This window comes from Dasypus novemcinctus, chromosome 5 (assembly GCF_030445035.2).
Source record: "Dasypus novemcinctus isolate mDasNov1 chromosome 5, mDasNov1.1.hap2, whole genome shotgun sequence".
Classification (NCBI taxonomy): domain Eukaryota; kingdom Metazoa; phylum Chordata; class Mammalia; order Cingulata; family Dasypodidae; genus Dasypus; species Dasypus novemcinctus.
The window spans coordinates 139,269,904-139,296,755 of NC_080677.1; the positions used below are offsets into that span (position 1 = coordinate 139,269,904).

Consider the following 26,852-nt stretch of genomic DNA (forward strand, 5'->3'; position numbering starts at 1 on the left):
AGAGCAGGTGTAGCTCAGTGGTTGAACTCCTGCTTTGCATGTACAAGATCAATCCCCAGTACCTCCTTAAAAAAAAAGAAAAAATGCAAGTATAGATGAAACAATATTGGCCATAAGTTGATCATTAATATTGGATAATGGGTACATAGGGTTTATATACCATTTAGGTGACTTCTATATTTGTTTAAAGTATTTCTTAATAGAAAGCCCAAGAAAAATTAATTTAAGTTTGGATTTAAGTTAAAAGGATTTAAAAATTGATTTTTTTCATTGAGATAAGAAAAGTTACCAAATTTTAAACATGTGCTTTTTCTTTCTTTTAGGGTATTACCGGTCTCTCTATTTGTTAATTAACAGCAAACTTCCATCAAGTATTGAATATTCTGATTTATCTCGAGTTCCAATAGCAAAAATTTTGCTAGAGAATGTTTTAAAACCATTGCACTTTACTTACAACTCCTGTCCAGAAGGTGCAAGGTAAGAGTGGAAGAGGATTTTTGATTTTATAATCTGTGTCTAACAATAACTGTTACTCAGGATGCTATTTTAAATATAGATTTTAAAGTCAGAATTTTAATTATTGTGATTCAGTTTAGAAAAAAATATACTTTTTCTTTCTCACCTGTACCTTCATAAATTTATAATTCTGATGACCTGGTTATTTTCCTGCTTTCTAGTAACTGTCAAAAGATAAAAAATATGGTAGAGTTTTGTAATAGGGAAGACATAGATTAAGTTTGTTTTAAATTGACCTAGTTGAGATTAAATGCTTAATTTAGGTTAATTTAGAATAGTAAATTATCTATTTAGAAGGATATTTTGAAAGTTAATTTAATTAGTAATTTTGTGAACAGTATGTTTTGATTTTATAAAAAGGTTCCATTTTTCTTTTTCAGGCAACAAGTTTTTACAGCCTTCACAGAGGAGTTTTTGGCATCACCTTTTACAGATCAGATTTTTCATTTCATCATTCCAGCCTTAGCAGATGTACAGACTGGTTTCCCTTATGAACCCTTTCTGAATGCACTAGTGTTAATAGAGAGTAGATGTTCAAAAAAAAGTGGTGGAGCACCGTGGCTTTTCTACTTTGTTTTAACTGTTGGCGAAAATTATTTGGGTATGAAATACAAGATATATTATAACTGAACTCATATATAGGTAGTTATTAAAAGATAAGGACAAGACAATGCAGTGTTGAGTATCATATTGTAAAGATGGTCTTAAGTGTGGAAATTTCTTGGAAAAGTGTATTTGCTGAAAGCCTGTGGTCTGGGTAGTATCCCTGGTGAGTTCAGGCATCAATGAAAAAGTTTGATTTAGATACATGTTTTTTAAGACCATACAGACTAAAAAGATAACGTTAGAGTTAAGTGGAAGAAATCTGTGAGTGCAGAGGTGTTTTTCCCTCTTGTACTAAACTTATAATGGACCTACTCTAGAATTATAACTTCTTCAATTTAAAAAATAATAAGTTCTCAGAAATGTCTCTCTGTGTAAGAGAAAAATGGTGCTTGAATTTTCCAGTTTTTTACAATTTTCTATTAAAATGTGTTATAATTGATTGTTTTACAAAGGGACCCTCTCTGAGGAAGGACTTCTAGTGTATTTAAGAGTACTTCAGACCTTTCTTTCTCAGTTACCGGTTTCATCTGCCAGTGCCAGTTGTCATGATTCAGCCAGTGATTCTGAAGATGAGAATGAAGAAACAGACAAGCAGATGAACCCCCCTGTAAGCACCTGTGTGCCTGTGTGTCAGTGACTAGACTGCACTCTATTTAGAGTTGTCTGATTTCAAAGCAGGTTTCTGTTTCTTTTTTAAATGTGTGCATCCTTATTTTTAAATATATAAATAATATGTTAAAGCTTTCTTGTTGTAAAACAAGACTTTTGTCTATCCCCAACATACTCCCTCCCTAAAGATATGTACTGCTAGCAATTTGAAATATATTCTGCCATTCGTTTTTCTGCAATTACAGAGATATATACAGTTTTGCATTTGTTTTTTAATGCAAAATTTAGCATTAAAATTGTTTAGTAAATTAAATATTAAATATTGTTGGGTTACTTTTTACCCTATTTTGTGACTACTGAGTAATGGATTTTATAATTTTTGTCAGTACGTAGATAATAAATGCTATGATTTATTTTTAAATTAATTTTTTAAGTACATAATTACGTTATCTCACAGGCCCTCTCCTCTGTCTTTTCTTTTCTTTTTTTAAAGATTATTTATTTATTTATTTCTCTCCCCTTCCTCCCCCCCCACCCCCGCCCCCGCCCCGGTTGTCTGTTTTCTGTATCTATTTGCTGCATGTTCTTCGTCTGCTTCTGTTGTTGTCAGCGGCATGGGAATCTGTGTTTCTTTTTGTTGCATCATCTTGTTGTGTCAGCTCTCTCTGTGTGCAGCGCCATTTCTGGGCAGGCTGCACTTTCTTTTGCGCTGGGCGGCTCTCCTTACGGGGCACACTCCTTATGTGTGGGGCTCCCCTCCGCGGGGACACCCCTGTGTGGCAGGGCACTCCTTGCGCGTATCAGCACTGCGCATGGGCCAGCTTCACACCGGTCAAGGAGGCCCGGGGTTTGAACCGCGGACCTCCCTTGTGGTAGACGGACGCCCTATCCACTGGGCCAAGTCCACTTCCCTGTCTTTTCTTGATTACCTTTAAAAGCACCCTTATTTCTTGGAAAATAAAAGCTTTGAAATTATGCATGTATATACACATGCACACATTATTTCTGTGTTTTACATAACTGCTATATCTGCAACTGACCTTTTTTCCTTATAATTAAACAATATAAAAAGAAAGAACAGATTAGTCATTACCAGGGCTTAAAGGTGGAGGGAGAATTTGATTACAAAGGTGCCAAACTGAATTTTTGAAGGAATGATAGAATTGTTTCATCTGTCAAAATTCATAGAACTATTTGTTTTACTGTATATCAAAGAAATTTTTATCTAGATGGAATGTAGGTGAAATTTTTGTTTTCAGAAGAAAGTTAATTTTTTAATACTAAAATACCTTCTTGAGAATCTGTAAAACTAAAGTTATTTTTGTATCCATGTGAGGATGAAGTCTGATATGTTTGCTTGAGAGATAAAAGAAAATACTTTCCTCACTATGTATGTATGCACAAACATAAAAGCAGAATATGAAGAAACATGAAACAGAAAACAACACTCAGTCTCTTTTTGCTTGCGGTTACTCTTTTAATATTTAAAAAATGAAATTAGTTTATTGATTTTTTTCTTTCAATTTATACCTATAGAACGTTATGCTATATTTCTTTTCCTTTTTTTTTTTTTTTGACAAATGAAGGTTTTAAGGTCTGTTTATTAGATTAATATAACTTCATGCTTTGATTTGTCTTCTATTTTTCATTTATTCTCTTCATTTATCCCTTGCTTTGAGTACTATAACTTCTTTCCTTTCTACCATTTGGATTCAGAACTAAAGACTCAATTGTGAGTCAGGTTCTCAAAGGATTGGCTCCAAATAATTTATCTTTGATCTATTTTTGTCTATGTTTATATATTGCATTTCCTTGCTATGAAAATTAATTATACAGAACTTAACTTTGTTGTATGAATTTTTTCAGGGCCGAAGTTCACCATTTTTAATCTCTTCTGTCCTTTAGGTTTCTCTAAAATGTGTTAAGTGATGTTTGTGTGTGATTTATTTTTAAATTATGCCCTACAAAATACTACAATTATATCATTCTCTTGTTCTACTGTACCTTTAATTAGATGCATCTTATTTAAAGATTCAAATTTGACAGGTGGAATTTATTGCTATTATCTCTAAAGCAGTATTTTTTTGGTAGATTTTTATAAATTCATCCAAGTTTCCAAAAGTTTCTAATACCCCATGCTTTTATATGTAAATATATACATATACATATATATATATGGGAAAAAATCTTTGGTTAATATCCCAAATGAGTAAATTGCATAGAATATTAACTTAGTAAATTTTTATTCAGTGAATCAGCTCTTCTAGGGACATTGTTGATATAAAAGTAGTCTATATAGTATGTATATCATTCGATTATATAATAAAACGTTCTTTAATATTCTCACATATTTTTCTTTAACTGCTGTTATCTTTCAAATAATATACAGTGGGAATGTCATCAGATGATACATTGTCACTGATGATGTTTTTTAGTACAGCTTGATCTAAAAAATATGAAACAGATGCTTCTTAAAATGAAAATACTAAAAAATATATAAATACTGAATATATTGCCATATCAGTAGGTAAAACCTGAGTATTCATAGTTCCAATGTTATCATCTTGGGCAAAATTGTTTCTTAGTATAGGTCTGCCCATGGTTCTGTAAAGGATCTCACATTACTTTAATGGATTCATTAGTAGGGATATTGATATGCTTATTGGGATGTCAGTAACTTTTAGATAATGCCTATCATGAATTTTCACTTGAAGAAAAATACTGTTTTATATATGTTTTAGTATAGAGGTAAGTTCTAATAAAACATTATTAACTTATTCTAATTCTCCTGGTGTGTTTTAGGAGGATGGTAGATTGACAATACCATACATAAGTGAGGAATGTCTGAAAAAGTTGGATACGAAACAGCAGACAAACACCCTATTAAATATGGTATGGAGGGATTCAGCTAGTGAAGAAGTCTTTACAATGATGGCTTCCATCTGCCATACACTAATGGTACAGCATCGAATGATGGTGCCTAAAGTCAGGCAAGTATATTTTAATATTAATATTAAAGGAACAGTAGAGTACTAGTAAAAGAAAATATACTTTCCTTCACTATGGTTTGTTTTGATCTCAGTCTGTAGTTATCTGTTTTATATTCTAAATTCTGATAGAAAATGACACTATTCTAAGCATTCCAAGCATTTCATAGGAAACTTTTTTGCTCTTTTTCCTTCTCTAAACTAACTAATATGTTTGAGTTCTTCAAAGCCTAAGAGGCTTTGAAGTGCCCTGTAGTATGTTAAAACAATTAGGCTCCTATTTCTATAGTCTTTTGGCAATGCAATAGGAGTTTAGTCTTAGCCTTCCATTTTTAAAAGTTAAACTCAGTTCTGTATTGTGGAACCAATATATTACATGCCTTTTTAGTTTTTTTTTCATAGCAACCTTTTATCAGATTGCCCTTGACAATTTACTTATGCACTCTGAAATTTTTCTTTCTTAAAACTTGGAAGTAAACCTTTGGGTGGAATAAAATAAAACATATAAGGTAAAATGTGGTTAATGTGTGCTTATATAATTGGGACAGTGATCTCAAACTATTTTCTCTTATATTTTGAGTGGTAATTAAGCAGTTTCTTTGAAAATTTAATAAAGAACTATTTAATAAGGTACAGTAAAAATAATTCTTCTAGAAACTGAGGAACATGTATTGTACAAACTAAGAAAGGTGCCATCTGTCAATAATTAGGTCCAGTGGTTATATCAGATGATTGATTTATGAAAGAATTCTGTTTTTATAAAATGTCATCCTATAACATGAACAGAACCGTTTCTTTTGTTTAGGAAAGCAGTCTTTGAAATAAAACGTAAGTAAGAAGAGCATACTCAGTTGAAACTGCCTTGTAAACAGTAATGTAGCCAACTAATTAGGTGCTATCTTAGCTCACTGGTGTTTATTACTATTGGAGGAAGTAAGATGTCACTGAAACTGTGATCCCCCGATTAGGTAATTAGCTCTTTGTGGACTAATTGCATTAGAGCAGGATGTGAGATCTGAGGATCATAGCAGCTGAACTGGGACACTTGCTTTTTTTGTTGTAAAAAGTCCATTGCTTTGGATAGTAATTACTGGATTTAAATGCATCAGTGCTCTGGTCTGAAGTTTACTAGTGAACAGCTTCCAAAAGGTGCTTAATGAGTAAAGAGCTATATATGTAGCCTTAATTTTATGAGTACAGCACCTATTTCCTCTTAGAAATTACCCTAGGAATTTTATTTACGGCTTAAAATATATTGCATTTTAAAAAGATCTTTTTATTTTGAAATCACTTCAAACTACAGGATGGTTGCAAAAATAACATATTTGGTTTCAAGTATTTAGAATGGTTTTCATAGCTCATGAAAGCACAAATAGGCTTACTTTAGCTATTGTAGATTTTAAGTGCTTTCATTTTGATTTTTTTTCTTTTTTTTTCCTGTCTGCTTGTGTCATCTTATTTTTGGTGTGTTGCTTTGCCATTGATTTTTTTTTTTTTAAGATTTATTTTTTATTTCTCTCCCCTTCCCCTCCTCTCCTCCCCCAGTTATCTGCTCTCTGTGCCATTCACTGTGTGTTCTTCTGTGTCCGCTTGGATTCTATCAGCGGCACCGGCAATCTGTGTCTCTTTTTGTTGCATCATCTTGCTGTGTCAGCTCTCTGTGTGTGCAGTGCCACTCCTGGGCAGGCTGCTCTTCTTTCGTGTGGGGAAGCTCTCCTAACGGGGCCCACTCCTTGTGTGTGGGACTCCCCTATGCAGGGGACAACCGTGCGTGGCACGGCACTCCTTGTGTGCATCAGCACTGTGCATGGTCTGGCTCATCACATGGGCCAGCAGACGCTCTATCCGTTGAGCCAAATCCACTTCCCCGTTGATTTGTTTTTAAAAGTATTTAAAAGATGATTAGTAGGCTCGGACTTTGGAATGAGAAGGTCCGAACCCAGCCTGTTGTAAATAAATCTTTTTTTTTTTTTTTTAAAAGATGATTAGTAAATTCCCTGCCAAAATCTTCACTCCTCCCTGGCTTATACTAGTACTTCTTGTTTTCATGTTTGGGGTTTGCAGTTTTAATTTCTATTTTAAATTAATTGGGATGTATAAAGGAATAGGGAACTTTCTTTACATTGATATGGATAAATATTTAAGTGGAAAAGGGAGATACAGCACAAGATGTTTAATATGTCACTTATTGTGTAAGAAAGGTGGGAAAAATAAGGATATATTTGCATAAAGAAATTTGGAGAGTATATAAGAAACTAATAAAAATGATTGTGTCTGGGCTGTATTGGGGAGAATAGGGATGGAGGAGAAAGTGAGCTTTTAGCTGTGTATTTTTAATATTTTCATTGTTTAATCATTAATAATTATTAATATTGTTTAGATTTAGAATTAAGTGAATGTATTTCACTTATTTTTAAAAAAATAAAATAATAGGGAAGTGGATGTGGCTCAAGTGATTGAGCTCCCGCCTCCCCGGTTTGGTTCCCAGTACCTCCTGGAGAAGATGAGCAAGACAGCAAGCTGGCGTGATGGGCAGGCACGGTGAGCTGAAGCAACAAGGTGATGCAGCAAAGGAGACACAAAGAAGAAAGATAATGAGAGATACAACAAAGCAGGGAGCTGAGGTGACTCAAGCGATTGAGCACCTCTCTCCCACATTGGGAGGTCCCAGATTTGGTTCCTGGTGCCTCCTAAAGAGAGGAAGAGGAGACACAGAGAGAACATAGCAAATGGACACAGAGCAGACTGTGAGAGCAAAACAATGAGGGGGAGGGGCATAAATTAAATCTTTAAAAATAAAGTGAGAAATGTATTACCATCTCCTTTTATAAGAGGAAATTTCTAAGTCTTATCATCAGACCTAGAACTCTGAATAGATATTTGGATTTAAAATTATTTTTTTTCTTGAAATATTTCATAATTTTAAAATATGCATAAAAATAAAATTTAAAATATCCGTAAATGGTAACTGGTTGTATTGTGAGTGGAAAAAAATGAAGGCAATATCTAGAGAACTAAAATTAGAAGCCAGCATGTTTAAGTAGGTACTTAAGGATAGCCTATTTGAAAAACTTCAACCTAGTCAGACTTAGAATTCTCAGTGGATAACATTTTACCGTTTTATTTAATGAATTTGTGATCACAATGTTGAAAATGTTCAGCTCTGAAATGAGGAACATTATACCTGTTCGCTGTCTTTACTTCTGCTCACCCCAATTACCCCAGTCTATTTGGCTGCCTCTTATGCTGCTCAAATGAGGCTGCCAAACAGCGACTTCCATATTACTCAGCCTAGAATCTTCTCTTAGTTCACCTTTGTGCGATGTTTGACATTCTTCATTATTCCTTTCCTGAACCTCTTTCACCTATTATTTTCACAGATGCTGTGCTCTGGATTTTGTTTTTACTTTTTGGCCTCCTCTTTCTCACTTTCTTCAGGGGTCTTCCTTTTTCTCTTTATCCTCTTTTATTTCTGTGTTTCAGAGTTTCCTAAACTTAGACTTCTTTTTCTATTCAGGAGTTCACTTCTTTTCTATTCAGTTGATCCCTGGGTGACCTCTTCCATACAGATGACTTCAGCTCATACAAGTGGCTTCAGCTCATTCTTATAACTCCCAAATTTATACCTTTAGCCTCAAGTTTCTGGTGCTCCAGACTCTCATTTAACTTAGTAGGATATGCCCTCTTAGACCTCTCCACAGGTTCCTTACTTCCTGTCTAAAACTGAATTTAGCATCTTTCCCCCAAAACTTCCTTTTTTGGTCCTTATGTAGGTGACTGGCACCATCATTCAACTTGTTGCCTGTGCTAAAAAACCTGGGAATCATACTAGACAGAACTCTGGTGTCCTGTATGGGAATGGTAGCCACTAACTAAATGCGGCTCCTTAAAATGGAAGTAAAAATTCATATGTGGTTTCACTAACCGCATATTAAGTGCTTAGTAGACACTTGTGGCTATTGACTATACAGAAACCCTTAGGGTTTAAGATTCATACCTTTCTCAGTAATTTCTGAGATGTATTCAGTCTCCATGATCTGTCAGTATCACATTCTTTATGTCATGTTTTGCCAGACTGAATTGTCAGAAACATAACCCTGATTATTTCATTCTCCATTCTCTTGTGTAAACATAACACCCGTGGACCCCTTTGCTTTCTGGAAGAAATTCAAATTCCTTTGCCTTATTCTGATGTACCAAATCATCCTTTCATTATTGAGCATTTGGCTATTTCTCAACCTTATTTCTAGCAGCAAAATACTTTTTGCCCCAACCATACTTAATTATTGGCATTTTCTTGATCCCAGTATGCTATTTTTTACCTCCATTTTGTTTCATGCCTCTTTCCTATTGTGTATCCTAGTCTTGCTGTGGAAATTGCATCTTTCCTCCTTTTTCGTATTGTCTTTTTTGGCTAAATTGTCTAAGAGTCAGCATAAGGTTTTCATCTTTCAGAAGTCTCTCTTGAATTTGTATACTGTGGTTTCACTTGTAATCAAATTTGTATCTTTTTTTTTTTTTTAAAGATTTATTTATTTTTTTATTTATTTAATTCCCCTCCCCTCCCCTGGTTGTCTGTTTTTCTGTGTCTTTTTGCTGCGTCTTGTTTTCTTTTGTCTGCTTCTGTTGTCGTCAGCGGCACGGGAAGTGTGGGCGGCGCCATTCCTCGGCAGGCTGCTCCCTCCTTCGCGCTGGGCGGCTCTCCCTCCTTCGCGCTGGGTGGCTCTCCTTATGGGTGCACTCCTTGCGCGTGGGGCTCCCCTACGCGGGGGACACCCCCCTGTGTAGCACAGGCACTCCTTGCGCACATCAGCACTGCGCATGGGCCAGCTCCACATGGGTCAAGGAGGCCCGGGGCTTGAACCGCAGGCCTCCCATGTGGTAGACGGACGCCCTAACCACTGGGCCAAAGTCCGTTTCCCCAAATTTGTATCTTTTACAGGGTTTCCCTTTATAGTGGAAAATCCATTTTTAGAGTGCTGATTTTAAGGAGTTGGATTTACATTTAAGGAGGTTAGACAGGTATACTCTTCTGGATTTGCCTAATTTGCTCCACTGACAGATCTGAAAGCTTTGAAATCAAATAGTTTTTCCTTTTAGTTGTAGTTTTGGCAATTGAATTTTAAAGGCAGAAGTTAAGTAGTATTTTTAAATACTGAGAAAGTACCTATAGAGAAAAGCAAATAAGTTTAGCTCTTTGCCTATGTTACCATGTTTGCTTTTATTATCAATGGTTTATTCAGTATAATTGATTTAATCAGTTATCAATTCATATTATTATTATTGTTGTTATTTTTGAGGAGGTACCAGGGATTGAACCCAGGACCTCCTCATACATGGGAAACAGGCACTCAGCCATTGAGCTACATCCATTTACCTTATATTAATTTTTGCATTCTATTTCATAAAGCTTAAATAAAATTGATGAATTTTTTTAACACTTCAACACAGATAATGATTTTATTATTAGATTGCATTTTAAAATCCTGTATAGAATATGACCTAATTGCCAGTTGCTATTGGTAGACACATCAAATTTAGCAATATAGTAGGTTTTAAAGCTTCTGAACTTGCATAAATGACATTTGATTCATAGGAAAATATGTGTAAACTTGAAAAAAGCACTCAAGAATATTTTGTTTCTTTTTTTCTCTTTCTTTTTTAAAAATTTTCTCTTAAGAATAGTGTTAAGAACTAATAAGGGAGGGGAAAGAAGGCATCCAAGGTAATGAGTTACTTCTCCTCATTTTCATTTGAACTGTAGTATGAGGAAAAGTACATTTTTTGAGTCTACTAATCTTATAATTAAAGAAAATCAGTTGTCAGTAAAAAGGGAATTATCTGTTTAAAATGGTTATAGTTTAGTGCTAGAATGTTAGTTTTCTATTGATTATCTAAACCTTATTTCCTATTCTTACCTCTTGATTTGTAATTGAAAAATAATTTTGGCAACTTGCCTTAAACTGAAATACGTTCTAAAATTTGATATCATTAGGGGAATTTGGAATTTATATTTCAATTTTGAAATATCTCAGAGTTGATTATTATATATCTATTTTAAGGTTTCATTGCCAATAAAATATGCTAGAAGAGCTGACTGGGTCATTAGATTGTGGCTGTCATATCATATGTCTTTTACCTGTGACACTTTCACTGCATTGTGTGTGAGCTGGTGTCTTCCATTGTGTTCTCTTTACTAATTTAAATAATCCCTGTCAAACTAGCCTCAATTTATGACCTGGGTTGAAAATGTTACCCCTTTACTAACTTACTCATAGGGTTGTCCCAGCTAAATAAACCTTAATGGGTAATTTTTAATGTATCCCAGTATATGTAAAGATTATATCACTTCTTTACCTTTTAGAAAATAAAGTCCTGAACTAAACAACCTGTAGTAATTTAAAAATTTAATAATTTGTTTTGTTATTGCATGTTGAATCTTTGATTAATTTAATAAATATAATTATTTCATAGTTAATTTTTGAAATGTGTAGCCATTAAAATGGTATTGCAGGGAGCGGATGTGGCTCAAGCATTTGAGTTCCTGCCTCCCATATGGGAGGTCCTGGTTTCAGTTCCTGGTACCTCCTGAAAATACAAAAACGAACAACAAGCAAAATAAATGAAAAAACCAACTCAAGGAAGCCAATATAGACCAGTGGTTGAGCACCGGTTTCCCACATATAAGGTCCTGGGTTTAATCCCTGGCCCCCAGTACCTAAAAAAAAAAAAAAAGATATTGCAGAAATAATAGATTCACATGGAAAGATGTATGGTATAATATGTAATAATGATAATAAAAGTAGAAAACTATTGGAAGAATACATTTTTGATTATACATAGACACAGAGATTATCTTTATTTCTTGGTAGATGGGATTAAGTGTTGCTAATCTTCCACCTTGTTTGTATTTTTTCTTTTTGGAAAAAGTAAATGAAGCACACCTATTGAAAATGTGATTTTTTGGAGTTTTGATTTGCTGAATTTAATATTTATATTTAACAGAATTTTAAGAAATCCTATGTTGATGACAATAAAAGTATACTAGATAGAATTTTTTTTTAACTAACTCAATTTCTTGATTGAAGAGAAATAAAGTAAGCAGACTTTCGTGTTTTCCATAGCTTTTTTCGTATTCTACTTTCCATTGTGGCTGTTTGGGTGTCCTTAGCTTATAAAACTCTACAAAGGCAGAAAAAACACAATTTTAACCCTCTTTTTCTTGATTTATATGCATATGGTAAGCATTTTACATATTTCATAGATGGAGTATGTGTTATTTCCTAATACAGTTCTAGTTTTGAACACTACAATCATTTTTAGAATGAATTTTACATGAAAATTTGCTGGACTTTAAGTGTTTGCTTTTTTTTTGAGAGAGAGAATTATAAATGAAAATTCACTTGAACATTAATGACAGGAGGACTGCAGACTTGATAACATAGTTTAATCTATCCCCTTTAACTTAGTATGTTATTTTCCTTTTTAATTATTCAAGTAAGAATTGTTTTATGTTTTTAATTTAATTTTGAAATTTAAACCCAATTGAATTTTCCTATGGAATTAGAGTAATATTGTTATCTACTTTGTCACAGTATATACTTGTACCAAACATAACAACACATAGTTTCACAGAATCATAAAATTTTCCAGCCAAGAAAGACCTTAGAATCGATGTAGTTCAACCCCTTCGTTTTCTGATGAGAATGGATTGCTTTTAACTTATATGACATTGGAAATACTAAAAAGTCTATGAGTATATTGTAAAATCTGCTTTCTAACTCTGTAGTACCTGGCCATTAAATAAAAGTATTGTCCAGTAGCAATAAGTTAATACAACAAAAGAAGGGACTTTATCCAAAAAGGAATGGAGCCATAGAGTAAATTATTTGGAAATATGGGCAAATTTTTCTTCTGGAATCAAATGGAAAGCTTGAAGTGTTTAAAGTTTCTAATTTATTAGTTATCCAAAATATTACTAATCTTCTTAACAGAAAGATTAATCACTCTGGTTCAGCAGGCCACCTGCTACGACAATGAAATTCAAAGCTGTGGGATGCTATGGTGACATTTTCATTCAACATTAACTAATAAAAAAAGCCACATGTCTACTGTATAATCTCTGTAAAAAGTTTGGTCTAGCTCATATTTGAATGTAGATATTTCAGGTCTTGACATTATATGGAGAAGAATAAAAGCTAATTTATTACAAATACTATATTTGTCAGAATTGATATTGTATACATAAATAAAGTTATATATATAAATTATACAATCCTGAGCTCTACATGGTTAATGATTTGGTTCTTATCTAGAGTTTTGGTCATTCTGAATCCTTTTTTTTTTAAATGTCTTAAGTCTAGTACTTTTATAACTGTTTATTATTTTACCTGAGTTGTCTAGAAATCTGCATATTCTTCTAGCTTTACTCTGTTTCCACCCTTTTGAAAATGTGACCAACCAAGGATAGCATTTGTAAAGTTCCATGCTCACACAGGTCAGCATTTTCTGAGTGTCAGCAATGTGTCTGGCATTGTCTAGACTTGGAGAATGGAACAGCACATGCACAGAGTATCTCCTATCACATGGAGTTTACATTTAATTAAGGGGAGAGATACACAGTGTGTCAGGTGGTGATGAGTGCTGTAAAGAAAATAAGGCAGGCTTAAGGGATAAAGAATTGTGGAGCAGTTGTGTGTGTTTGCTTTTTTCAGATGGGGCAGTCAGAGGCAGCCTCTCTGATAGATGATATTTCAGTAAAGACCTGAATGAGGCACATGAACTGGTTAAATACATATCTTGGGGGAAAACATTCTGGGAAGAAGGAACAGCTAATGCAAGGGCCACTATGGCAGGAACAGAGGGAGCTCTAGGTATGAGACATAAGAATTTAAGTCAGAAAATAAGCAAGGAGTCTTCAAGGCCATTAGTAGGACTTCGATTTTTACCCCATAAGATATATCATAAATGGTTGAGCTCACAGCTTTTTTTTTTTCACAGTAATTAAATTCATAGAGAATTGTGGTGCGCACTAGGTAGTGTTTTTATTTAATCAGATCGTTGAATTACTGCTAATGGCCTTTTCTGATGAAAGGAGAATTGAGCTAAAGAGGTCATTGAGCTAGTCCTCTGAATCTAGGAGCCTGCATAGTTGAGAACAGCTAACTGCTGTTCAGGAGCCTTAGGATGTAGTACTTGCCCTGCCATAAGCTGGCTTTATAACCTTGGGAGTCAAGCAACCAAGTTGCCTCTTTTCTTTGTCTATAAAATATGCTCTATAAGGTCACTTCCAACTTGAAAACCCATTTTATGTTAAATTCAGCATCCCATACAAGTATATAGGATTAGATGGTTGATATTAAAAAAATGGAATTCTGCCCCTAAAATGCTTTTGTCTTTAAATTTTCACTCCAGGATCATTCCTTATACATCTGTAATTCCACAGTGATAACTGTTATATTTTGAATTCTTTTATATTCTTTTGTTGTATTTACTGAACCAATTTTGTTTTTGTTCTATTTTGTTGTTATAAAGTGTTTCTAGTAAGATCACATTCCTTTCTCAAAACCATGTTTTCCTACCATCCTAAGTCTTTTTTTAAAAACTGTCATTTAGTTTCATCTATGTTTGAAATTTCATTTTGAATCCTGCTTTTATATTTATGCTGTTTTTTTCTGAAATAAAAATGTTATACTGTCTATAATACTGTGACTAGAAAGTATATCCTACTACAGAAATGTAGTATACAAAATAGTTAAACTTTACCCTTTACTCAAAGTTCTTTAGTCTTTAATCAAATTGATGTTATAGAGAAACGTTTTTTAAAACCTTTAAAGTATATTTTTACATTTAAGTTATTTTATTTTTGAGAAGTTAACACAAAAGAATCCATTTTTATGTGTTTATTTAAAGAATGGTGACCCCAAATCAGTCACTAAATATTTTAGAGATTTATATATATATTATAAAAACAGTGTTAAGATTGATAATACATAATATCATAGTATGTTAATGTATTAAGATGTATAGTTAGGGGAGCAACCTCAACTTGTACTTTAAATCAACCTATAGGTATATCTTTTAGCCTACTTGACTACCACTGTCTTAGGACTTTCTTAGCTCTCTGTAGCAGTAAAAGAAGCATGATCCCTTCCAATACTTGGGCTGCAAAGAGTATTTGTCATTTGTTCTATTCATCAAGCAAACTGTTGTACAAGCATCCTAACTTGAAATCAAAATATGTATATTTTAAAAATGAGCACATTATCTTCAGACTAATTTTTACTTTTTAAGAAACATTGAATGAATATTTGCTTACTCTTACTTTTTTCCTCTGCTCTTTTTAGGCTTCTCTACAGTTTAGCATTTAATGCCAGGTTTCTGAGACATCTCTGGTTTCTAATATCTTCTATGACAACACGGATGATCACAGGGTATGTGTTATACAGAATTTTTGGGAAGGGAAGGGTGAATCTGTACTCCTGATTTGGTTTGGTCTGTGATATTTTAGATGGAGCTGAAAAATCTTGTGTTGAGATTTCTAGATCTTGAGCTTTTCAGTGAGGTGTGTAGAGAAAATGATCATTACATTTTAGTGCCTTTGTATTAGTCAGTCAGCCCTTGTATGGATGGAATTATTGTTTGTATCATCTGTGCAAAACTGTTCTTACTAATAAAAGAATGCCAGTTTATTAATAGTATTATTTTGAATTGCTTTTATGTTTTTTCATTTAATGTTAATGAATCTTAAATGAGTAAAGGGAGTTTTTATGATGCCCCTACAATTGATGATGCTCGTAAAGATTGATTTTTCTTTCATCAATAGTATCAAAAGTAGAGATATAAGAGTAACCTAGAATAACTTACTGTCTAGAAAAATTATTTTCTATCCTGTAGCTTTCAAATTAAAATGTAAGGGTTTTGTGTTTCCTTCCCCTCCCCCCACCTTTTTTTTTTTTTTTTGCATTTCATCCATGACTTCCCTGAATGGCAGGTTTGTTTAGGAAAAAAAGAGATTGGGAATTATTAGGACAGGAAATTATCATTTACCTATAAGTGTCCCAGCTTAGCAACAGTGATACTGTCATAGTTCTGGCTGATAATTGCTTATTTGTTTATGGCATTTGTCTCTTGGTGAGGAAATGGATTCATGGTGTGTGTAAAAGAAAAATGGGATAGTATTAATTATATTAAATTACCAGTATTACTTTGTAAGTTGGTAAATTTTATATAAATTGTTCTTAAAAAAAACAAACAACAACCTCAATTCCTAAAAGTTAATTTGAGAGTTTGGGTCTCCTTTTACTTGCTTAATGTGTTAAAATGTCATGTATTAGGTAATCTTAAAAGTTAAGTAAACAATACAGATCAGAAAACACTGAGATGATTAAATCATTTTTTTAAAAGTTATATAAAGTTCATTCATGTATTCCATCAGTATGTATCTATTAAATGTCTACAGTATTTGTCGTATTATTTTAGGCACTAGAGGTATCACTGAATAAAGTCCCTCAAGAATCCTATACTGTATTAATACAACCCTAATCTTCATCTCTTCATATTTACTATTGGGAATAAAATTTAAAAGGAAATGAAATGTTGTTTTTTGGAAATGACATTGAGTTTAATTTGAAAATAGTTTCATAGGTATAGAAGACTTGAATAGCTGAGGCTCTTAAGTTTTAGAGTGCATAGAGACCATCAGGGGATTATGTTAAAATGAAGAGTAATCCACTGTAGAGATTTTAATTCAGTGATTCTGAATTCAAAGGCACAGAATCTGCTTACTTGATAAGCATATCTGGTGATCTGATACAGATGGTTTGTGACCATACCGTAGGAACACTGTCTTTTCTTTGCCCCAGTCAAGCATGACCACATTTAGACTATCTACAAATAGATAGCAACTTTTTCAGTTTATCAGGCATCTTAAGAATAAATTTTAACTCATGATTTCAATATTTGCTGTTGAAATTAGCCAATTTACTCTTTGTTGAAAATGAAGGCACACACAGCCACACAGGGATTACTATTTTCAATTAGACATCTCTTTACCAAAACTTAACATATATATGTCTTGTTTTGTTTTTGAGGTGCCAGGGCCTGGGGATTGAACCAGGGACCTCATATGTGGAAAGCTGGTGCTCAACCACTGAGCCCTGTCTGCTTCCCTGTGTTGGTTTTTCTTTTGTTTTGCTTCTTGTTCATTTTTGGTTTTTTTTTCAGGAAGTACCTGGAGCCAAACCTAGGACCTCCCATATGGGTAGCAGGTGCCTAACCACTTGAGCCACATCCACTCCTACATATATATATATTTTGCCCATATGTCATTTGCTTGTGGAATGAGCATTATAGTTTATTTAGTCAGTCCTTTTGGCCCCGAGGCAAATACTGTTCATAATACCTTTAAGTAGGGAATGTTTAGATTATATATTGCCTTTCTAATGAGGCCATCATAATAACTGAGGTACTAACCCATTCTTTTTCAGACCAGCACCAGTAGTAAAATCTCAAAATATTCTAGAGTAGTAATCTTAAAACCTGTTTAGGCAAGAATCTAGTCAACAGAAAGCTTAAATCAAAGAAAAGGAGCTCCTTAGGTTGAAGGAGACCACGGGGAGTGGTTTCCACAGAGGCATAGGGTAAAAACCACCATTCTGTGGGTATACACAGAGGGTAGGGATTTGTCTGAGGTCAGTAATTCAGCCAACTCTCCTGAGTTATGAATCAGTGTCTTTTCCATTACAGTAAATTGTGGACTTTTTATTTGCACATAAGTCTTTGAGATTGACTTATTTTCAGGGGAATATTTGAGTCACTGTTTATAGCAGAGAGACCAGTCAACAAAGAGTCAAGAGACTTGTGTTTCATTTAAACTCTGGCTGGATGAGACCAAAGGCAAATATCTTGACCTTTCTGAATGATCAGATTTTCTGTCATTAAATTGAAAACGATTAACTCCTTTTGCTTACCTTGCAAGAGTTTAAAGAGGAAAAATATGTTAATGTTGGTTAATTGCCAACATTAACCAACTTTTGAATCACTAAAAAAAGATTAATTATCTTTTTTAGTGATTTACATATATGGGTCTTTTTTTTTTTTTTTAATTTATCACCCCCCCCTCCCCGCCCCAGTTGTCTGCTCTCTGTGTCCATTCGCTGTGTGTCCACTTGTATTCTTGTCAGCGGCACTGGGAATCTGTGTCTCTTTTAGTTGTGTCATCTTGCTGCGTCAGCTCTCTGTGTGTGCAGCCCCACTCCTGGGCAGGCTGCACTTTTTTTTTGCTCAGGGCGGCTCTCCTTATAGGGCTCTCTGCTTGCACGGGGGACACCCCTGCGTGGCACGGCACTACTTGTGTGCATCAGCACTCTGCATGGGCCATCTCACCACATGAGTCAGGAGGGCCTGGGTTTGAACCTTGGACCTCCCATGTGGTAGGTGGATACTCTATCCTTTGAGCCAAATCCGCTTCCCTATATGGGTCTTAATACTGGTATAGATGTGCCTAACTGATGATGATGATGTGATGGCAGCAGCGGTGGTGGTGGTGGTGATGATAATGATGATTTTAAGTACAAGGATTATCTAAAGGGATAACAGCTGAAAGCTGGTTTAGATTCAGGAAACACTTTCATCACATTGCAACTGTTTAACTCTACTTGTACCATGTAATAAAAATGTTCCCCTAAACAGCATGTGTTCACCATTATTATCTTATTTTTGTAGTTCTGCATTTAGTGACAAGGGAACTGAATGGTACAGACCATTATTTTACTAATACTGACAAAACATATGACATTACATTTTTTTTCTTCTGTATGTCAGCAAAATTTTTACTGAATACTTCTGTGTGGATGGCCCAGTACTAGGCATGGTGGGGAGTAACTCAGAAAATAGAAGAGGGTCCCTGTTCTCACAGGACTTGGCAGTTTAAAAGAAGCAGCTGTTGTGCAGTTAAGGCAGCCCCCATGCCTCTTTTATCCTCCACATAAACAGCCTTTTTCTGTCATCCTGGCTTTGGCAATGAGGTAGGACAGTTGTACTTTTGTCCCTTTTTGTATATCCCTACTATGTTTTTATTTTGGATGGCTAGCTTTCATTCATTAATTCATTCAGCATAGTGCTAAGTACTAAGCACTGGGACTACAAACATGAATAAGGCAAATCAAGAATACGTAGGGATGATGAGCATAGTAATATTTCTTCTGAGAGGAATGGAGTTCGAGGCTACAAATCTGGGTTCCCTGTTCTCGTAACATCTTCGATGGCAGTGCCCTACCCTCAACTGAGCATCAAGGAGATCTTAAAGTTCCGTGTCGTTCAACCAAGCTTATCAAAGCCCCAGCTAGTGATAAAGAGTACATCTGCCTGGCCTCACCTTCTGCTTCACCCTCTTATATAACTGTGGGCAGTGGTAAGCAGCTTGTTGGTAATTTATGGATCCTGACTCCTGGTCAGATTTCATCTAATATATACCTATAGTTTTGCAGAAATCAATACTCAAAGTGTAATCATAAAAAAGAGGGAGATAAAATAATTGAAAAATAAAGGAAAAAGAAAAGAAGGGAGATAACAGGGTGATCTTGCCATACAACTTTAATTAATCCAGGATTGATTTCATTTTCTGTAGGGGACATGGGACTTTACAGTTTGGAAGGAGCTTGCAAGTGAACATCTAGTAGCTGAGTTTTGAATAAGACAAGAAACAAGATTTAACAGAGAGGAAAGGAACAAATTCTAGGTGGGAGAAGTAAATTTAGTATATCACAGCATCTCATAGGAGAAAGTAGGAGAAAGAGTCTGTGAAGATCAATAAAGACCTGCCTCACTTTAGAGGCAAGGCTTCAGCTCTTGCTCTGTAATAGTAACTTGACTTAATATTACAAGTAAGAGCAGTAATGGGAGCTAGTAAATAAATTTCCAATATAGAAAAGAGGAAACTTTATTCCAGAAGGTACTAATTTGGGTTCAGTATTGAACTGCTTAGAACGTTACTAATAATAAGTAGCTGGGTAAGTTTTTCATGAGACCAAAATGATCTGCCTTAGTTAAATATTTTAAGTAGGGAAATAATATTAAGGGCTATGTTAAGTGGAGGGATAAAGAGACAGTTATCATCATAAAAGTCTGTATCTTTAATAGTGGCATTACTTATACTACTTCTCTTAGGATATCAGTCTTGGGACCACTGGCTCACTTTTAGTAACTGCATTTTTCCAAGTGACATAAGTAGCAAGCACTAGAAAGAATAGTGGGTTAGTGTGCTATTTGGATTAACCTATGCTATTTATCAACGTATGTTGTTACAGTGACTTTACCTTACCAATAAGTTATTTAATTGCTAATGTAAATGTAACTTTTCCTGATTATATTAGTCTGATGTCATGTCTTAATTAGTTCCCAAACTAAAGCTAATGTTAAAATCATTGTTTTTTTCCCCCTCTTTCCCTAAATTCAAGGTCTATGGTACCATTGCTTCAGGTGATATCACGGGGTTCTCCTATGTCTTTTGAAGATTCTAGTCGAATCATCCCACTCTTTTATCTTTTTAGCTCCTTGTTTAGTCATTCACTAATTTCCATACATGATAATGAATTCTTCGGCGATCCCATAGAAGGTAAGAATTTCAAGGAATGGGTTGGTTACTGGCTTCATGGCCAGTCTATTATTTTCATAGACAAAAGAAAGTTTTAAGCTTTCACTATATGATGAGAAATGAAAAAAAACTCACAAATATAGAAAATTGGATTTTGTTTTTCAGTTGTAGGTCAAAGACAATCATCAATGATGCCTTTTACTTTAGAAGAGTTAATAATGTTATCTCGATGCCTTCGAGATGCATGCTTAGGGATCATCAAGTTGGCTTATCCAGAAACAAAACCAGAAGTTCGAGAAGAATATATTACAGCATTTCAAAGTATTGGAGTTACTACTAATTCTGAGATGCAACAATGTATACAGATGGAACAAAAACGATGGATTCAGTTATTTAAGGTATAGAGTATATATATATATATATGTTTGGTTTACTGAATTCAAGTAATGTTCAAAGTTGTTTTGGTTTGATTCATTTCAGAAGAAAAGAAATGCAAGTTTGTTTTAGGCATACTTTTAAGTTAATTAATTAATTTATTTATTTTAAGGAGGTACTGGGGGTTGAACCTGGGACCTGGTAAATGGGAAATAGGGGCTCAACCACTGAGCCAACACCCACTCCCCTCAGGCATAATTTTTAATTTGCAAAACTTCAAGAAAACCCATGTAAACTAAAAATGTTTATAGGCTATTTACAAAATAAATGTTTTTTTAAATATCATTACATGCATCTTTTGTAAATTTCCCAAAGTCCTTTTTGTGACACGGTAATGTATAAATAAAGATTAAAAAAAATTTTTTTTAATAATGTTTCTTTTTTATCTTTCATTATTTTGTCTTTTGACTCTTTTAAAAAATTGGTTAACAAAGGAAGAATAAGGTCATTAATTTAATGGATGTTAAATACAAATTATTTTAGAATGTCTTCATTTTTAACCATGGCAGGAAGAGAAGTTATGAGTTACCGTGGCTAGAATGTTGGCAGAAAGCACCACTACTGAGAATCTTAACTATTGGGGTAGAAAAAAGAAAAGAAAAAGGGTGCTTGACTTCCCATGAAATTTCTGCAGCAAACACATCTAGTCAGCTAAAATTACTCATTAAAGGAGTGAGAGCAGAAGAAATGCATTTTCCAAATTGAATGCTAGATTTACAGTCCGTTTAATACTAGCGACCTCTCGCACACTAATGTTCAGTGCGAGTCATCAGCTGTCCCTTTAGGTCTTTTATCACTGCTTTTGTCAAGCTATCTATTTAATTGAAAGAAGTTAATTGAATGAAAATGATCAACTAAGCTTGTATTAATATTGCTAATGGAACTTTCTTCTTGGCCATGTTTGGAGAAAGATGTCAAGCTAGACTTTAGGAAAGACCCATTAATGCTTGCACTTAACCTGATGGGCTAATTAAGGAATGCTTATTCATTCTACAAGTCTACGATAGTCTCTATCCAGCCCATTCTGCCTGATTTTACAACACATTTCACTTATGAGCATGAGCATTAGTAGCAGTGAAAGTAACTGATAATGTTTTGATTTGCACTGAATACAGTACTAATGCATCATTGAATTTATAATTTGTGCAGATTGATGTAATATGTGTTTGCACAATTTATTTTAATTACCTATCTCTATATTCCTAAGCAAACTTTAAAGGTTACATGTTGAGCACTCAATATAGCCTTTCTTCAAGATTAACACTCTTTCAGCTTCTCTAAGCCAAAAATAAGGTGTTTCAGCTATTTACAACTTAAAATTCTTACTTAAATTTTTCCTGAATATGGATATTATCATAGTATTTTTTAAAGTGTTTAATTAAATGCTAGAATCTTGGTTAATAAAGCTTTCCATTGTGTACAGTATCAGGTTTCATGTACATTATCGGATCATTCACTGTTTTATAGCACTTATTGAGACTTTTGTAATTTTCATATGACAGACTTATCTTTAGGACCTAGAAATATCTGAGCTTAATAAAGCTATATAATATATATTTTCCCTGGTCCTTTTGTGTTTTGCTGACACATTACATGAAAATTTATTGTGTAGTTTTTTTCTTATGCCTCAAAATGACTCACTACCAAATTGTTAATCACTAAACGTTTTAAGAGTTAGAGTAGAAGTTCACTTTTTTGGGGGGGGGGAGAGGAGGGCGCTGGAGTTTGAGATTGTTTTCAATTTGAAATTGAGTTGTTACAAGGACAATTTGAATTTACAATGAATTGTTTTGAAGACAGAACTCTATAGGATTCTTATCTTGAAAAAAAGCATAGGACTTGCTATTGAGTAGAACCTTAAAATAATAAAAATCAAGGCATAATCTTTGAGAACATAGGGAATCAGCTATTAGTTTTTCTTCTAAGAATAAAAATTAGGTTTAATGTGAAATAAGAAGAACTTTCACCCACCTGGTTAGTATAATCCAGGCAGCATTCTAAGAGCTTTATATATATTAATTCATTTAATAGAACAATCCTGTGAGGAAGATGCTATAAACATACTCACTTTATAGATGAAATCACATCGGTAGTGAACCAGAAATTGAGCTCAGCTAATACTCTATCTCTCTGAAAAGTATTAAACTAAAATGTTATTAGCGTGTTTTATATATTGGAGTGTCAAATTTAAGTTAATAATTCAGTGTATGTAGTGGATATAGCTCAGTGGGGTGAGCACCTGCTTCCCATATACAAAGTCCCAGGGTCAATTCTTCATACCTCCTTAAAAAAAAAAAAAAGAATTCAATGTAGAATCAACCAATATGATAGAAACATTTTTACCAGTGATTTCCTGCCACCTGCTGATTTTGACAGAATTTCACATAATAAGACCTGACTCCTTCAGCCACCCACTGTTTCCATTTTTCAGTGATTTGATGGTCCTCTTGAACTAATTTGTGTGAGAGGTTCTGTTGGCTGACCATAGAACATAGAATTTTAAGTGGATACAGTCATCTTTCTTTGTCAGTATAAGAATTGAGGTCAGTTTCTAAGCCTTGCATAGACATTGCTAAAACAGTTTATGCATTCATCAAATTTATAAACTCCTCCTGAAGTTTAATTTATAGCTATAATTGCTTTAGCTTTATGAAGAGAACAGAAATTCTCAGTCTTTAATGTGCAGCTATCTCTAAGGGTGATATAGTAAGAGGAACCAAGATGGAGGCTTTTGTGCCTTCCTTATATATTTTTAAAGAAGAAAAAAATAGGGTAGCACTATGAGTATTTTACTTTCTTAGTGGTTTGTTTGTATTTCCCAGTTTCTGTTTTTCTCTGAAACTGAACAAATGTATGTTAATGCTATAAGATGTTGTTATCAGGGGAAAAAACAATCACATACCCCATTATGCTAAATGAAAGAAACCAGACACGAAATACTACATATATAAAATGTAAATATAAATCAACTTATAAAGATGAAATTAAATTAGTGGTTATGTAGGGCAGGGGAAGAAGGATAGAAGGATTGAGAGGTGACTGCTAAGGGGTGTGGAGTTTTTCTTTTTGGAGTAATGAAATTGCTCTAAATTGTTTTATGGTGATGAATGCACAACACTGTGATTATAGTCAAAGGCATTGATTGTACACATTGGATAGATTGTTTGGTATATGAATATATCTCAATAACACTACTTTTTAAAAAAAGTGAAGAATTAAAAACATACCCTAACTATAATCCTAATATGCCATCAATTAGGTATGAGTGTTAATTATTTAACCTGAACACAGGATTTGGAAAAATGATACAAATAACATCCTTATTTGGTTCTTATTGAGCTGTGTCATATTGTTTCTATCCTTGAGGAGGGTATGTGGGTGTGAGGAGGAGTACTACTAAACAAAACGTGTACTTTAAGGATTAATTTTGCAGTATTTTAAACAAGTGTTAGATAAAGCTGGCCTTTAAAAAGATGTCATTTTCCCCATGTGGAGCTGGCCCATGCGCAGTGCTGATGCATGCAAGGAGTGCCGTGCCATGCAGGGGTGTCCCCTGCGTAGGGGAGCCCCACGCGCAAGGAGTGTGCCCCGTAAGGAGAGCCACCCAGTGCGAAAGAAAGTGCAGCCTGCCCAGGAATGGCGCCGCACACATGGAGAGCTGACACAAGATGACGCAACAAAAAGAAACACAGATTCCTGTGCTGCTGACAACAAACAGAAGTGGACAAAGAAGAAGACGCAGCAAATAGACACAGAGAACAGACAACTGGGGTGGGGGGGGAGGGGAGAGAAATAAACAAATCTTTAAAAAAATAAATAAAAAGATGTCATTTTAAGCAAGCGATAATTAAAGGCTGTATATAAAACTATAAACCTTTAGACAACAGGAATTAGTATCAGATTATTTCCTTTATATATCTTGAATATAATATAGGCTTTTAGTGCTATCAATTATTATTCCATAAACATTGAGTACCTGCTGTCTGCTAGGCCCTATAATAGGATCAAAAATGAATTTAAGGGGAGCAGATGTGGCTCAAGCGTTTGAACGCCTGCTTCTCACATGGGAGGTTCTAGGTTTGATTTTTACTCCTCCAGAAACTAAAGCAAACAGCAAGCAAACAAATGAAAAAACCAACTAAGGGGAGCTGATGTGGCTCAGTGGTCGAGTGCCAGCTTCCTGCATATGAGGAAGTCTTAGGTTCAGTCCCCAGCCTGGGTACCTCAAAAAAAGAAAGAAAGAAAGAATTTGAAACTGTAATGCAGCATCACTTTACATGCACTAGGATGACTATTATTTTTTAAATGAAAAATAATGTGTTGGGGACATGTGGAGAAATTGGGACCGTCGTGCACTGCTGGTGCAAGTGTAAAATGTTGCAGCTGCTGTGGAAAACAGTTTGGTAGTTCCTCACAAAGTTAAAATAACCGTTTTCAGGTATATACCCAAAAGAACTGAATGCAGGTACTCAAATTATACTTCTATACCAGTGTTCCTAGCAGCATTATTCATAACAGCCGAAAGATGGAAACAACCTACATGTCAACGGATGAGTGGATAAATGTGGGGTGTGTGTGTGTGTGTGTGTGTATATATATATATATGAATATTTTTCAGGCATAAAGGAATGAAGTTCTCATACATGCTACAAGTAGAACTTACCAGGAGCTATGGACAAGGGACATGAAAGTTAGTGCTTAATGGGTACAGTGTTTCTCTTTTGATTGATGAAATTTTGGTAATGAATGGTGTTGACAGCATAACATTGTAAATGTAATTAATGACACAGAACTGAATACTTAAAAATGGTTAAAATGGCAAAAAAAACCCAAACAGATAGCATATTCTTGCTGTAATACTGTATAGTGAAAAAGACAAAAATTTAATCCATTGATATAAAAAAGCTAAGAGACAAATAATTGAAGCACAGAAGATGGAAAAACTGTTAGTCATCCTATACTTTTGATTTACTTTAGTAAAACCTGCATTCTTGCTATTTTTTTTGGTATTTTCTTGCTTTTTTTGGGATAATATTCTTAGAGATAGTGCTTTACCATGACAAATTATAGTCTCCCCTTCCCCCATATTTCATTTTATATGTTCTTCATTATGAAATCAGATTTTATAAAGTTCCCAATTAATATATATTTAGAAACATTTATCACACTTAAGTGCCCTTAAATTCTGTGCTATTTCGTATGCCTTTTATTTTATTTTATTTTTAAAGATTTATTTATTCCCCCTCCCTCCATTGTCTGTTCTCTGTGTCCATTTGCTGTGTATTCTTCTGTGTCTGCTTATATTCTCATTAGGTGGCTCTGGGAACCGATCCTGGGACCTTCCAGAGTGGGAGAGAGGCAGTCATTCTCTTGCAACATCTCGGCTCCCTGATGTGTTGCGTCTCTTATTATCACTCCTCTTTGTCTCTGTTGCGTCTCTTGCTGCATCATCTCTCTGCGTGGGCCAGCACTCATGCGCGGGGCAGCACCCCATGCAGGCCAGCACTCCACGTAGGCTAGCTCACCACAGGGACCAACTTTCCTTCACCAGGAGGCCCTGGGCATCGAACTCTGGACCTCCTATATGGTAGACAGGAGCCCAGTTGCTTGAGCCACATCTACTTCCCTTATATGCCTTTTTATTTTTTTAAAGATTTGTTTCTTTTTTATTTATCCCCTCCCCCCCCCTCAGTTGATTGCTGTCTGTGTCCATTCACTGTGTTCTTCTATGTCCGCTTATATTCTTGTCAGTGCCACCTGAATCTGTGTCTTTTTTGGGTCATCTTGCTGCGTCTCCTCTCCATGTGTGCAGCACCACCCCTGGACAGGCTGCGCTTTTTTTCACATGGGGCGGCTCTCCTTATGGGATGCACTTCTTGTGCGTGGGGCTCCCTTACGTGGGGGACACCTCTGCGTGGCATGGCATTCCTTGTGCACGTCAGCACTGCGTGTGGACCAGCTCACCACACAGATCAGGAGGCCCTGGGTTTGAACCCTGGACCTCCTGTGTGGTAGGCAGATGCTCTGTCAGTTGAGCCAAATCTGCTTCCCTCTTATATGCCTTTTATTGAGCTTTTTAAAGAATTAGCTAAGCTGTTTGATCT

General features: G+C 34.8%; 1 protein-coding gene across 4 annotated transcripts in view; it reads left to right on the plus strand.

Moving 5' to 3' along the window:
- The window catches only part of UBE3C (ubiquitin protein ligase E3C), a 152,086-nt gene that overhangs the window by 53,273 nt on the left and 71,961 nt on the right, over positions 1 to 26,852 (plus strand). For all 4 annotated transcript variants that reach the window (XM_071215381.1, XM_058297611.2, XM_004458591.4 and 1 more), the window contains 7 exons: positions 324 to 477; positions 897 to 1,117; positions 1,575 to 1,729; positions 4,534 to 4,721; positions 15,065 to 15,151; positions 20,177 to 20,334; positions 20,479 to 20,711. In XM_071215381.1, the coding sequence (XP_071071482.1) occupies positions 324 to 477; positions 897 to 1,117; positions 1,575 to 1,729; positions 4,534 to 4,721; positions 15,065 to 15,151; positions 20,177 to 20,334; positions 20,479 to 20,711 (1,196 nt within the window). The remainder of the gene's footprint in view (positions 1 to 323; positions 478 to 896; positions 1,118 to 1,574; positions 1,730 to 4,533; positions 4,722 to 15,064; positions 15,152 to 20,176; positions 20,335 to 20,478; positions 20,712 to 26,852) is intronic.